We start from the raw sequence: 15,896 nt of genomic DNA on the forward strand, positions 1-15,896 counted from the left end.
CCTAACTGAATTTGACTCATTAACAGTGACATTTTTCTTGTCAAACCATTATGCCTAATTTCAAGTTTCATTTTCATGTACCTTAATCCGCTGGCTAAACCATTTTGTTTCTTTAAATTAAAACTATTGTTCTACACATACATTTAAGTAAAAAGCTCATAAATTCTCTACAGATCATCAGATAAGGCATTTATCTATATTTCAACATAAAATACATCACTGACGTTTACCATTCCACTGTTTCAAAGAAGAGGTAAAATGTGACAGTAACTTTTATTTAGCCATCTCTGTTTGACATCCTTGAAAATGTTTTGAACACAAGGTGTCATTATAATTACATCACAATATTACACCAAAAATGGTTAGTCATTTTGCACTAAAGTAGCTATTATTTGTTCCAAACAAATATGACACATCTGTGCATTACACTGCAACTATAGTTACTGGATGTAGACATACATGTAAGACATTTCAGGGTTAGACACTAACTTATTTGAACAAGGTTCCCAAAGGAATCTCTACTTTTTAAATCTGGGGGTCCTCCTTGGGCTTTGGGATCCCTCATAATATGATATATAAAAACAATCACAACAGGTGTCTTATGAGAAGTTACGGCCGTGACCCCAGTGGGATTCGAACCCGCAACCTCTGTATTGAGTGGCTGACACCTTAACTCCTACAGAAGAATGTATCCAAACTGATATCAATTTACATGTTTGCCAATGTCAAGACAAGGTCTCGACTTTGGAGACACTTGTATCTTATAGATATACTTGTATCTTATAGATATAATCATTGTCAAGTCTGTTGTGACAACCACTAAAAATTATAATATCAAAAAAAAAATCTTGAAATTCTTGACTTCTCTTCATATATTTTAAAATATAAAATCTTAATATTACCTGGCATTTATATTTCCGATGAATGCGATGATACAAAATTTATTGTAGTTTCTCTTTGAGGTTTGAAGATATAAAGTGTTAAAGTAAGGGAATTATATTTTTAGGCATAAAATTCTGTTTTGGATTACTTTCACATTGAAATTCATATACAATTTCGTTTTGATGTTTGAAAGTTTGATTTATAGTTAATAGACTTATCTTCCGAATCGGAATCGGTAAGTAGTTATATATAAATAAAAAACCCATCAAACTGAATAACACTACAAAAATAACGGATCGTAAAATTTCTGAAAGAGCAAAAAGATCGCGGAGATCAAGACTCGTAACCGACTACAGTATTCTTGTGCTAAAAATTAAAATATTTTTAGATACTATTAAGTAATATTTTGATGATCAAACGTCGGTACATCACGGGTGACTTCCGCTGCAATTAACTCTTGGGGTGTCATAAAATATTTGGAAGCCGCGGTCCTTCTGTTTTGATTAACACTTCCCGTTATGTAAGGCAAAGAGCTATAAAAATAAATATATTTTATACTTCTTTGTGTAAGGCCATCGTAAACACAAATTGTTGTTCAGGGGAAATCTGCGTGTATCACGCGTGACCTTCATGACCTAAAACATTTAAAAATACTTAGATGTTAAATGGTTATTTTTAGAACGAGGAAAGTCCCGCGAACCGGCCAGTTGCAAGCAGTTTTCTCAGTAATTTTCCATGACGTAGCGTCGTGCACATGTAGGAAAAAACCCCGGTGTCTTTCTTTGAAAAGTACCCGATATATTTAAATAGTAACCACATGATCTTGTACGTAAATAATGATGACGAAATCCCATATTTTGAGTTAGTAAACATCCGGAGAAAAGAACGAAAATAAAGCGATTGATTATTAATTAAAATATTGGCCCTAAAATATTTTTCAAACAGGTAATCTTTTACTTTTTGGATATCATTGACAAAAAAATAGGTATCCAGCCGGAATCCCAGCTTTTAGAAGTTGGTGTTCCTCCTCAAAATTTGGGATCCTCGGGCCCCCGGGACACCGTTAGTGTCGAACCCTGCATTTCCTAACAAATTTGTTCTTGATGTCTCTTCGACAAGACCTATCTATATTGACTACATGTACCATGCCCCTAAAGATATTTTTTTGATATGGACACGAGTTTGGTACAAAGGGCAGCACACATACCCTTGTGCCCCAGCGTGGCTGAGCACAGTATTAACGCAAGTAAGCAAGCAAAAATGTTTTGTATATACAAAAACATGGGAGACAGAAAACTGAAAACTGTAAGATGTACTTAGGTCAGTAAGAGAGCAAAAATGATTTGCACATACATGGTGTAACATGGAACAAGGAAACATCACCATTAAAAAGTGGGGAAGGCAGGCACAACATAAAGAGAAAAAATTTGAATGTCCTTGCACCATCAGAACCTGTTAAAACCTGCTTAATAATTCAACACTTAACTCATTTTATGTCGAAATACCCTTGACACCGTTCTTTAGCTGTATGTTTGTTTGTGTTTATTCAAGATCCCACAACTCTGGCATGCGGAAAAAAGCTCCAACTCCAGCAATGATATATATTCTCCTTACAGCATAAAAAAAGTGGGTTAAATCATACAAGAAAATATTGTGTATAGTGCATACTACATCTGGCTGAGTCATAAAATATACATAACTACTTCAAGCTGTGTACAAGACCCTCTCTCTCAATAATTGTAAAATCAATCCAAATGTTACGTTTCATGTGTAAGAGAGCAAGCATTATGCACACTCCTTGGAGTAAAATAAATAGAACTTGGCAAGCAACCTGAAATTGCTCATTCCAAAGAAAATACTAGTACTTGGGGGGAAAATGTACCATTAGTCTCATTACAAGCAATTAGTCAATACTCATACCCTAGATACTTTTTCTATGAAAACAAAATAATATTAAAGGTGTATGAGAGGTGCAAATGCACCCAACCCCCACTCCCTGAATTTCAAGGAGGGCACTTTAAAGATGGGCTTTGGGAAATATTAAGTAAAATTAAGTTTGTTGAAACCCTTAAAATATCTTTCCCAAGTTTTTCATTTATAACCTCGGGGCATTGTGATACCCAAAGTTTTATCCCAGGGTTCTACCATGATCAAAACCACTAGCCCATAAAATTCATGAAATAATTTATGTCTGTACTTTATTTATTTTCTTTTTAAATAAAAACTGACTAGAAGTTACAAGAGTAAAATTGTGCGCTTCAAATGCCCCCCATACAATGTATCTGCAATGTTAACTTATTTTCAATGAAGACTGCCCCAGTGCCCAGCACCACATCCCCCACACCCAATCCCCAATATAAATAAGGCTTCCTGCTTTGAAGTGTGTAAACCAGAATTTATAAAAACATCATTCTGCATGTGCAAACGAGTGCAAAACCATCTACAACAGAAAGTGCAAATCCAAATCATATCCAGACAGTTTTATTAAATGGACTTACATGCAGCTATATTGTATTCTTTCAGACTCAATTAAACTGATAGAAGTAAATTTTCAAGAGATCATGGGGGAAGAAACAGGATAAGAAACGGGTTTCCTAGACACCCACCCTCCAATCCTTATTTTTAGCCCTTAAATTATTATTAAATTGTCAAAATCTAATTTAATTTGAAAAAAAAAAAAAAGAATACAAGGAAGCTTTTTTGGTTAAATACGAAGGTCCCAATAGTAAAGAGGTTAAACGTGGCCAGGTTTTGTAGGTTTCCCCGATGTTCCTTGTATAAAATCTTTGTATTGTATTTTATTGTATATGCATGGATCTTCAATGATAGAAGTATATGGATCTTCAATGATAGACTACTAGCTGTGAGCATAAATATTGCGCGCACACAAGGTAAGACTCAGAACCCTACCTCAACTATCCTACAAATGCTATGACTATAATACCCACAATATACAGAGTACTCCGGTAATTATATTGACCTAATCATGGCACAATCTAACACTGATGTGTTAACTATTATTAATGATTATTTGGTAATTAAAGGCATGAGAGCTTACTGATAAAGCTGCAGACAAACCAGTGATATCAGACATGACTCATTCATAATGGGAAAAACAGCCAGTGTAAAAACCTGGTGAGGCAACAGCAATTGCCAATACAATTCAATATTTTTCAGTATTAGTTTCCTCGGGAGATTACTCCTCTGCTTCATGCAGACCTAATATTTCCCTAGAAATTCGTTTCTTTCAGAAGTAATTAAATATGCATAACCGATTATGTTATGGGTGTATCTATGCAAAAGCAAGGATATCTAATCTACCTAAAAAAAACCTTCAAAAACTTAAGTTTCCAACAAAGAAAGCAAGAGAGAGTGACACAGCTCGAACAATTTTCATCTAGAAAACATCCATTGTACATCTTATATAACTTTACAAATTGATCGCTGAAACAACAGACAAAAAAGTGAATTATCTTCCTTATTTATCTGTCATTAACTTCCTTCTCCATTTTTTCCTTTTAACGTATCCTCTTTAAATTGTTTTAAACTTTAAACATTCATAAAAATAAATACTACTCTCTGAAGGTCTAGAGCACCTCTGTATTTGCATATATTTATAATCTTTTATGCCTGCTTCCACTTGATATGTTTTTTCACAAATAAATTGCATTTCGGGTTTCAAGTAGATACCAGAAGTAAACACTAGGAAGGTATAAAAAGTATCTTCATCATCTCTACTAAATAATAAGTCATATTTTTCTCCTTAAAAATGGCTTAGTATTATTATTATAAACTCATTTAAGATCTTTCTATTATAATAAATCTCTAATTAAATGCAATATTAACAACAATTTTAATGGAACAATCACTTAGTCAAATAATATATCTTAATTTTTTATCATACAGAAACAGTTGTGTCATTTTCACCAGATTTTTGTTCTAATAATGCATGCCATTTCCAAACTGTCAATATGGCATCAAAGATCCTTTCAGATCTCTGGTCTACTGTAACAAGCAGCACAAACTGCATTCAACTTTTGAGTAAGCAAAAACTCTTATCTATAAGCCTATAATATCTAAAAAGAGAATAATTTTATTCCAAGTTGTCTCTCTCATTTCTATAAATTTAACATAAAAACATTAGATCTAAAAACAAAATACTGTGTACATATAGCACTCACTTGAGAAAACATGTAACAGTACCCAGTATTTAATATATAAATAATTATTTCTTTAAGACATATGATTATGATAGTCCAATGATACTGGTATTGGTCAGTAACTTGGCTCCTCAAGTCAAAAAAAAACAAGATTGTATGCATATGCAAGAATTACATTTATATATAGAATGAAATGCAATTTATAATGTTGTAAGAAATGATAAATCATAGCGATTACAGCTTAGTAATTTTGACGCGAATTATTTTGACAACGATACAGCTATGAGTAATTTAATACCACTTTCAAAGAATGCTAGCATCTGAAAGAATCACTAAATGAATTAAAATGTCACATTAAGAAGGGCTAATTATATGTAGAACACAGAACATTAAATGAAGGGGAATCTGTAACTATTTTTTGTGCAAATATCAAGATTTTTACTGTCTATACCAAAGAATTTAAAACAAAATCTTGTTCCTTTCTTTCTCTTTTTTATTTCATTAAATAACATAACATGTTACTCTGCAACAGTCTATAATTAGGAAGCTACAACCCTGCTCAAGACAAAAAAATGGGATACTTTTTCAGTGGAGATATTACAGGTCGCACCGTCTACATAATTGGCTCAAAAATGTCAAATGCCCTACCTTTAGAAATCTCTCCAAGAATAAGCTTTTTATGTTCCTCTGAAAAGGGTTCACCGATCACAAGTAAAAGTGCAGCTCCTTTAACTGCACCACTTTGGGAATCAATCCCTCCTTCCGAATTCAAGTTATCCATCGCAATTCTGTAGCAAAATGACTGAGTCAGACAGCTGTCGATCACTCCACTGCTACAATCTTTGTATAGCGTAATTTGATTGGATAGAATCAAGGACATTTTGCAAGTAGCCAATCAAACGTCCTAATACAAAACTCAGCATCGTTTCCGGTGCCGGTAATCAATATCGAAAGTAGAATAATTGCACAATTTTAGTGAACGTGAGGGTTTTCAGGCAAATTCAGGTATTTACAAACATAAAGATGCAGTTTTGATAGTTAATATGCATATGAAAATCGTATATACTAGCCAAGGTTGTCATTATTCTGAAACTGAAGCAAAAAAATAGTTTGGCTATGAAAACCAGTATATCTTTCGGACGGGCACTCTTTCTCGGATATCCCAACTTTTTTTGTCGTCACAAAAATGTAAGAACTGGTTAATGTAGCTTTTCTAATCTAATTTTGTCGGATTTTTTAAATTCATATATTATATGTTTTTATCACCAAAAAGAACACAATCATCATGTATGCAGACATATTATTGGAGTTCAGGGTCGTCGCATACTGAGTTGCTAAAAAGAAAATTTAAAATTAATTGATATATTTCTATTGATTTGAGGAAGTGCCTAGAGGTTCAATTTCTGGTAATATATGGCCTTATATGAAGCATATTCATGTTATAATAATGTGTGTTTCCCCTGCAAGAAACCTAACACTTTTAACTTCTTTTTCAGTCTCACTTTTTCACTTTGACATCTCACTGTCAATACTTTTGTAAAAATCTTTCTCTTGCACTGACTGCGCACCTGCTAATAACATCTGAAAGGGGAGTTAAGCAAGTGTTCGAAGATAGATAGAAATGAAATTTTGATTTAAATTCGCTAGCTGTTATATTCCTTATAAATTGTAACATGTCCAAACGAAACATTCTGGAATGATACTAATTACACTGTTGATTAATTTCCGACATCCCTAATACTGTTGTGTCATTCAGAAAGGTATAATCTATCATTAAAAATGAAGTTTTTTATTCGACATAATCTGTGGGCAATTGAGAAAAATCTAATTTTTTCTCAAAATGTAATGTATTCCAAAGAATAAATTCATTCTAAATATCTTCGATTAATACAGGAACTGGATGCTCTTTAAAATCAATTTTTGTTGGTATTAGAACCCTAATGTAAAGATAATAGGTTGTCTACTTCATGACTTGGACTTTTATGGCCCCAGTTACTGGCAAAGCTTTTTCAGTCCGTCTGTCACTGAGAAGCCTATGTTTTACCTTACCACCCTCTTTCGATTTATAAAAAAATACTATGATTATTACAAAAATATTAAAGAGAATCAGTAAATGCCCATTAACATGAGATTACCATCATAACCATAAAATAGAGTTGATGATTTTTACATACATTTTAATATGATGTGTGATTTTACAATTTTTCACTACAGGTAATCCAGATATTTATAAGAAATTTAATCTGATGTAAAACCATTGTAAGAAAATTGGCATAACTGCAAAAAACAATATAACAACCCTTTTAAAATGTAGGGTCTCTCTAAAATTATAATTTTATTGTTTTATTGACGGAACAAACTTTTCTTAGAATAATTAAAATTATATTCCAGTTTAGGTTTAATTTTATATTGGGAGTTGTATGCTTCAAATGTAAAAACCTGGCAGCCTAATATGGCATTGAATTGTGACCGATATTCGGTCCAGTGGACAGTGGTAAAAGGCCCACTTGCTTTCTAATCCCTTATCAACACAAACAATTCATCTGTGAAAAAACAACTCTTTCCTCCAGCTACATGTGTGTCAAATATGTATAATACACAACAGTCGGTGACACTTTGATTTACTGTGTAAACATGTTTGGCACTCCTCGGTAATTATCAATTATAAATAACCCAGTCCTAATACGATTTTTTATTTTTTTTTTATTTTTTTTTTTTGAAAAGCGGGAGAAATATGGTTTTGGTCGGGAGACGGGAGGCAAGGTGAAAATATCGGGATTTTGACCCTCCCGCGCGGAAGATCACATGTATGATACTAATTTCACTTGGGTAGTGATTACATTTTACTCGGACATTATCATAGATTCCTTGTGTAAAATCTCAAAAGAAAGGTATTAAATCCATATAACATTTTAATGAAAATTGAAAGTTTTGTTATTTGTAGCATCATCTGGGGCATGTGCAGCAAAAAATCTTAATTTGATTTCTAAAATAGTGCTATATGTATTTCTAAAGACACTATATATTCATTGTAAATATACTTCGTTATACCCAAGTGGAAACTGGCAGGTACTCAAAAATGCAGATCTTTGATTGGTCAGTTAGAACCCCTAATGTCATGATAAAGTAGGGGTGTCCTACTTGTCTGACTTGGGACTTTTTAACGGCGGGCCGGCAGACAAGTGCGTTTTTTCATTCCGTTTGTCCACTGAGAAGCCTAATTTTTCATAGCCTTACACATTTGGCTTATCGGGATTTCTTATAAAAAAAGAATATATATATTACAAATATATTATTTTATTAAATGATTAATCATGTTAAATTGCTCTATTACAGGCTGAGGATACCATCAGTAACCATGGCAACAGAGGTAGAGATTGATGATTCCTTGTACAGGTATCTGATTTATAATACTAAGATGTGACTTTTACATTACTTGTTGTTACACTACATGGGTAAATTTCAAGGACTAATTTCAAACTTTACACATGGATTTCGCTAAGCACTGCATAGTAAAACCAGCATGTAAGTTAAATTTGCACTACTGAAAAAACAATCTCAGTTAAACTTGAACCGCTTTTAAAACACGGTCCACAAGTAAAACTTTAATAACTTTTTAACTTGTCTGAAAGATTCATGAGGACCATTATCAGAAGAATCCACTGTAAAATTTGAATAATGCGGCAGAATCCAGGTGTTAAGTTTTACCTATTGGGCCAGACTTGCATGCGAAGTTTGAAATAAGCCCAGTCCACACATAACAATGTCATGTTATTTGTATGAACAGTCTGCCAAGTTCCACATTTATAGTTTCAACTTGTGGTCTACTTGGCAATTTCAGTGACTTTATGTAACTTTTAAACTCATTGGCAACCATATGAACTACTTTGGAAGATCCACACTTTAACTATGAACTGTACGTACTGGACAAGATCTGCATGTAAAGATTAAACTGCTTTGCTAGATCCACTACTGAGCAAAATCCACGAGTAAAGATTGAAGTGAGAGGTCCTCCTGTTAAAATCATATAAATTTTGTAACAAGATTCATTTGTAAAGTTTGAAGATCCACCTGACATGGAAATTTTAAACTACCTTGCATGGTGCATAATGTTAATTTACATGATATATACTTAGAAGTTGTTCATCTCAGATATTATATATATATTGTATATTAGTTGTAAAACAACTAAAGGTTTGCAGATGTTTACACACAGCAAGAGGTAATTTATATTTTGATCTTTTTGTGTCACCCAAAATTTTTGGGGAGCATTTAGTGTTGCCATTATCTGTTCCTATGCCAGTACATTCAAATTTCAACATTTTGTGTCGTGCATATCTCAAGAAATAATTGATCTAGAGTCACCAAACCTCACAGGATTGTTACTCAGCATATGAAGTTATGCACCTGTTTTATTTGGGATTTCACACAGCCAGACCAAAGTTACGGCCCTTGATTTAAGTCGAAAATATGCATAAAAAGAGCCTAAACGTTTATGTCACATATATCTCAAAGTATTTGACCTAGGATTATGAAACATTACAGGAATATTGCTCAGCATGTGAATTTGTCCACTTGTGTTTTTTTTTGTATGGATTTCAGTCTAGAAGACCAAAGTTATGGCCCTTGACTAAGTAAAAAATGTGCATTAAGGACATACAAGTTTGTGTCTCAGGTATCTCAAAATATGCTTGGCCTAGAGTCATAAAACATCAAAGGACTGTTACATAGCATGTGAAGTTTTACTCCTGGTGTTCTGTTTCAGATTTCACTCAGCCAGACTAGAGTTATGATCCTTGACTTAGTGAAAATTACACATAAAGTGCTTAAAAGTTGTGTTGCATACCGGTATATGTTGAAAAGTATTTCACCTAGATTCATGAAACCATGTACAGTGACAGGAAGATGGGGCCCCAGTGTCCGATGGACACACATCTAGTTCTGGTACTGATTATATTTTGTACTTTCTATTTTCTTTCTTCAGTCGTCAGAGATATGTACTGGGAGATGGTGCTATGCAGAGAATGGCTAAGGCATCAGTTTTACTCTATGGGGTTGGTGGACTTGGCATTGAAATTGGTATGTTAAGTTGATACTGAAGTAAATTTTACAAACTGGATATTATAGCTGTATGTTTTTCTGGTGGTTCATCAGGCTGCAGGATGAAATTGATATTTATTGAATTGATTGTTACAGTAATAGATTTTGTGCCTGCTAAGTTGCTGAATTTCAGACAGTCACCCTTGCTAGAGTGAGGACCTTATATTGTTACTGTGATTTGGTATACTGTGAAATCATGAATTTCTTGAGCATAAAATTTTGCGTTTTTGCCCAAAACGGCTATTTCCTTGCCATGTAAATTTAGGGATTTCCATGTGTCAAGATAAAAGAGCATTAACCTTGCTTGTTTTTTATGCCCCCGAAGGGATGCATATTAGTTTTCAACTGTCCGTCCGTTAGTTTGTCACAACGTTAACTTTACAAGGTTTACTTTTTGCATGAAGGCACTTTACTCGTGAACCATTGCACCCAGGACCTTCTGATAGTACTTATTGAGTACACGACCCCTATTGACTTTGGGGTCACCAGGTCAAGGTCACCAGGTCAAAGGTCAAGGCGCTGCATGGGGGAGGGGGGAGGGTTTTGGGATGAGCATTTGTCACCATTAGTGACAGCTCTTGTTTGGATATAATTTTGCAGAAAAATGATGAAAATTAGTCAATGATTTCACAGAATTCAGTTTGTATTATACAGTTAAACCTGCGTTAACAAGCACCTGTATTAAACTAACTTGTTCAAATTTCACCTTGTCACTCCCTTGTCTGCACTGAGTCTGAATACACACCTGTCCTGGTTTATTACTTCGGTAGCTCGCCCACTTAGCTCAATACAGAGAGCACAAATCTGCTGATTGGGGGTCGTGGTTCGTTCCCCTTCTGGGTTGTATGTTCTCCGTGACGATTTGAAAAAAGACATTGTGTCTAAAATTTTTCATCCTCCACCTCTGATTTATGTGGGGAAGTTGGTAATTACTTGATGAGAACAGGTTTGTACTGGTACAGAATCCAGGAACACTGGTTAGGTTAACTGCTCGCCATTACATAACTAAAAAACTGTTGAAAAATGGTGTTAATTCTAAAACAAACAAATTTCTTTGGTAAAAAATGAAACCCTCTTAAAATTTGTTAAAAAATTGTATTTGGAGAAAGTGGCCTCTTCAGTATTGTGCAGTCATGTAATTTTGAGGGCATGGTGTTGATGGTTTTGGCCAAAATGTGTTTTTTTTTTGGAAGAAGAATTTGTGGATATACTTAGAATATAGAATTAATAGGAATTTTACTTATTCCTTGAGATTTAATTGTGTGGATTGAGTCAACAATGAAATCACTGAAAGTCAATATCCCCCGCAAATATTAGTGATTTCAAAATAAGCCAACCTTTAAGTTACAGAAATGTTTTGAAATGAGTAAAATAAAATTATCTGAAATGACTGAGATAGTCAAAATTCTGATAAGTTTTTACAAGTTTTTAATAGATCTGCTGTTTTTTACTTAATTTGCAATTTTTTAATGTCAGATAATACTTTTTTATATCAAATTTTAATGTTTTGAAGATTCAACCCACTTGGTTTACTGCTGGTCTAGTTTTGAAATAATTTCACAGAAATATTGCAGCTGTAAAGCCTGTGCAAAAGTTATACAAATTATTGTGATCTGTCTCATGGCTGCTAGTGTGCATGTTCACATACTGGGTATATATTGTGGTAACTTTTTAAAATTTCAATAACGCTTTCACACAAATGTTCCACTGGAGACATTATACCAAGAAATTTGTGAGAAAAAAGTGTTGAGTAGAGGATGTGTTCCACTTTTGCCTAAAAATCTTCTTTTTGGAAACTGCTTAGCCCAATTTCAAAATAATTCACAGAAATGTTCCTTTGGTGACCCTCTACCAAAATAATTCAAGCCACCTTGAATCATCAGGAACGGTGGATACCAAAGTTGGGGTAGTTTTCCTTGTATATGGTTAAACATGTATGAAAATCTGAAAATCATCTCAGGATCTGCTTTCCAAATAATTTAAATAGCAGAAAATGTTGTTTTTAGGACTCTACCTAGCCTTACTCATTTGGCTTATCGGGATGACTTATTTTATGATCTGATATTTTATAGTTGTCATCCCACTAAAATCCTCCTTTAATATTAATGGAGCTTTGAAAAACTAAAACAATATGGCACAAATGATTTTTCAAAGGAACTCTAATTAAATTGATTTGTAAACTCACAACTGTTGAGGGACTAGTTCCCATCTGTCTGTGAACCTGTTTGAATTGTGAAACTTTGGGGAGTGATCTAGCGCTTCACCCGCCATGGCCGTCTTTTTTATGCCCGCGGCATCTACTGATGCGGGAGGCATATAGTGATTGTCATGTCCGTTCGTTCGTCCATCCGTACAAGGTTAACCAAATGGGACTGTTCCGTCTAGCATCAATACCCCTTACTAGAATGTTATACTAATGCAGATGTAACCTGTGACCATTCCTCATCTTCAGACATCACCTGACCTCAGTTTGACCCTGACCTTGAACTTGACCTCGTTTTGGACTTAGGTTGCTTTGTATCGACAAGGATGCCACCGGGGGCACCAAGCGTTTATTGAACGCAGCTTCTTGTTTATTTCTGAAGAGTTTAACCTTGAGCCTGCTAAATTTCAAAAATGAACTGGTCTGTCATTCAGTTTAGGCAATACCATTTATTATTCAAAGGGGGATGTTCACTGAAAATTTACTGACTGAATACCAAACAGTGCAGACCATGATCAGCCTGATCTCGGTCTGCTTTGGTTGCAAGTCAAAATTATTTGACGCCAGCAGGCTACACAAGATTTAGACAGAATGGGTTTCAACTATTTTCTAAATGTTTCACAGGTCGGATCTTTTTTAAAACAGACTAACTTCTGAGTAACATTAATTTAAAATGATTGTTTTATTTGTTCGCAGGGAAAAACATCGTTCTTGCTGGAATAAAGGTAAGCTGTTTAGCTCTATCTGTAGTTAGGAAGGGGAAGGGGACAAGGGGACACGCCCGGCACCTGTGTTTGGAACATACTCATTAGCTCCACTATTCGGAGAATAGGGGGGCTATCCTACTCGCCCTGGCGTTGGTGTCGGCTTCGGCGTGACCCTTCTTGGTTAAAGTTTTTCGGCAACCTTTGTTTTTCTGTCATATCTTTCTTACTATTGCTTATATCTTACTGTAACTTCACATGAACATTGTCCAGTATACAAACAATGTATATGTAGGGGCTGAACCCATTATACCCAAGGTCAAGGTCACCAAGCTGTTATACTTAGGTTATTTTTAAGGTTAAAGTTTTTTGGCAACCTTTGTTTTTCTGTCATATCTTTGTTACTATTGCTTATATCTTACTGTAACTTCACATAAACATTGTCCAGTATGCAAGCAAAATATGTACAGGGACTGGGCCCATTTTATCCAAGGTCAAGGTCACCAAGGTCTTACACTTAGGTTATTTTTAAGGTTAAAGTTTTTCGGCAACCTTTGTTTTTCTGTCATAACTTTGTTACTTTTGCTTATATCTTACTGTAAGTTCTCATAAACATTGTCCAGTATACAGACCTAGTATATGCAGGGGCTGGCCCCATTATACCCAAGGTCAAGGTCACAAAGGAGTTATACTTGGAATTATTTTCATGTTAAATTTTTTCAAAAGCTTTATTAATAGACATATCTTTGGTACTTTAAAAGATAATGACTTGAAATTAAAAACATTTGTTTATAATCATAATCTGCATGTGTGGTTACATACCCCATAACTCTAATTGTATTTTTGACAGAATTATGCCCCTTTTGTACTTAAACTTTTTTTGCAATCTTCGCTTTCTGGATATTACTTTAACGCAATATAAGATAAAGACTTGAAACTTAAAATGTATCTTTATCACCATCATCTGCATGTGTGGTAACAATCCCCATAACTCTGATTTGTATTTTTGACCAAATTATGCCCCTTTTATACTTAAATTTTTTTAACAAACTTTGTTTTCTGGACATAACTTTGGTACTATATAAGATAATGACTTGAAACTCAAAATATATCTTTACCATCATCATCTTCATTTGTTGTAACAATCCAGATAACTCTAATTTGTGTGTTTGATGGAATTATGCCCCTTGGAGTATCATCCTCTTATAGTAGAGGTCTCTTATTCAGACATATATTCATTTTACTGTCAAATCCCCGAATAGTGGAGCGCGCTGTCTTACGGACAGCTCTTGTTATAAGCTCACCTGAGCAATGCTCAGGTGAGTTTTTCTGATCGCTCGATATCCGGCGTCTGTCGTCTGTCTGTCTGTCGTCCGTCAACATTTAGCTTGTGTATGAGATAGAGGCTGTATTTTTCGACTGATCTTCATGAAATTTTGTCAGAATGATTACCTTGAAGAAGTCTAGGCCGAGTTCGAAAATGGGTCATCTGGGGTCAAAAACTAGGTCACTAGGTCAAGTCAAGGAAAAACCTTGTGTATGCGATAGAGGCTGTATTTTTCAATTGATCTTCATGAATATTGGTCAGAATGATTACCTTGATGAAATCTAGGTCGAGTTTGAAAAGGGTCATCTAGGGTCAAAAACTAGGTCACTAGGTCAAATCAAGGAAAAATCTTGTGTATGCGATAGAGGCTGTATTTTTCAATTGATCTTCTTGAATTTTGGTCAGAATGATTACCTTGTTGAAGTCTAGGCCTGGTTCGAAAAATGGGTCATCCGGGTTCAAAAACTAGGTCACTAGGTCAAATCAAGGAAAAACCTTGTGTATGCGATAGAGGCTGTAGTTTTCAGTTGATCTTCATGAATATTGGTCAGAATGATTATTTTGATGAAATCTAGGCCGAGTTCGAAAATGGGTCATCTGGGGTCAAAAACTAGGTCACTAGGTCAAATCAAGGAAAAACCTTGTGTATGCGATAGAGGCTGTATTTTTCAATTGATCTTCATGAATATTGGTCAGAATGATTACCTTGATGAAATCTAGGCCAAGTTCGAAAATGGGTCATCCGGGGTCAAAAACTAGGTCACTAGGTCAAATCAAGGAAAACCTTGTTTATGCAATAGAGGCTGTATTCTTTAATTGATCTTCATGAATATTGGTCAGAATGATTTCCTTAATGAAATCTAGGCCGAGTTCGAAAATGGGTCATCTGGGGTCAAAAACTAGGTCACTAGGTCATATCTAAGAAAATACTTGTTTAAACTCAAGAGACCACATTTTTAGTCCAATCTTAATGAAAACTGACCAAAATACACTGTTATAGTGTGTTTCTCAGGTGAGCAACCTAGGGCCATCTTGGCCCTCTTGTTTAAATTCTCTGGCAACTTCTTTTTTGAAAAAAAAATTCTTGAAGTTCATGTTTATATTTAAAAATGCCTCGAAAAATAATGATCCTTTACGACATAAATCAAACATAAGCATTGTTTCTCAAATCATGGATATCGCCAGACCTATGAAATCATTTAAGATGTTGGATATAAAATTTCATGGTTTTGCACAAAACAGCTATTTTTATTTTGTGATGATTTCAACTTTATAACATAAATTATACGGGGATTTGATTTTGTGGATTGGCGCAACAACAAAGACCACATAAATTATTCCCCCGCGAAAGAAGGTTAAGATTTGTTTGCTTGACTATACGAAGTATGGAGAGCTATCCTACTCGACCCGCCGTTGGTGTCGGTGTACTTCCGCGTCGGCACTTTGGTTAAAGTTTTGATGCACTTTTTCTTTATCTCTGTTTTTACTTGATGGTTTTGCTTCAAACTTAAAATAGTTAC

General features: G+C 34.5%; 2 protein-coding genes across 4 annotated transcripts in view; one reads left to right on the plus strand and one right to left on the minus strand.

Moving 5' to 3' along the window:
- LOC123566621 (microtubule-associated protein futsch-like) overlaps positions 1-5,883 on the minus strand; it is a 57,604-nt gene extending 51,721 nt beyond the window's left edge. For both annotated transcript variants that reach the window (XM_045360896.2, XM_045360895.2), the window contains exon 1: positions 5,691-5,883. In XM_045360896.2, coding sequence (XP_045216831.2) covers positions 5,691-5,823 — 133 coding nt within the window. In that variant the 5' untranslated portion in view covers positions 5,824-5,883. The remainder of the gene's footprint in view (positions 1-5,690) is intronic.
- Positions 5,884-5,947: 64 nt separating this feature from the next.
- Positions 5,948-15,896, plus strand: part of LOC123566622 (ubiquitin-like modifier-activating enzyme 6) — a 78,936-nt gene continuing 68,987 nt past the window's right edge. Inside the window, exons 1-4 of one of the 2 annotated variants that reach the window (XM_053549701.1) lie at positions 5,948-6,047; positions 8,379-8,438; positions 10,027-10,121; positions 13,042-13,070. In XM_053549701.1, the coding sequence (XP_053405676.1) occupies positions 8,401-8,438; positions 10,027-10,121; positions 13,042-13,070 (162 nt within the window). In that variant the 5' untranslated portion in view covers positions 5,948-6,047; positions 8,379-8,400. Of the gene's footprint in view, positions 6,048-6,115; positions 6,231-8,378; positions 8,439-10,026; positions 10,122-13,041; positions 13,071-15,896 lie in introns of those variants that run through there. The other variant, XM_053549700.1, reaches the window with a different exon arrangement.

The sequence above is a fragment of the Mercenaria mercenaria genome, chromosome 8 (genome assembly GCF_021730395.1).
Source record: "Mercenaria mercenaria strain notata chromosome 8, MADL_Memer_1, whole genome shotgun sequence".
In the NCBI taxonomy this organism is placed as follows: Eukaryota; Metazoa; Mollusca; class Bivalvia; order Venerida; family Veneridae; genus Mercenaria; species Mercenaria mercenaria.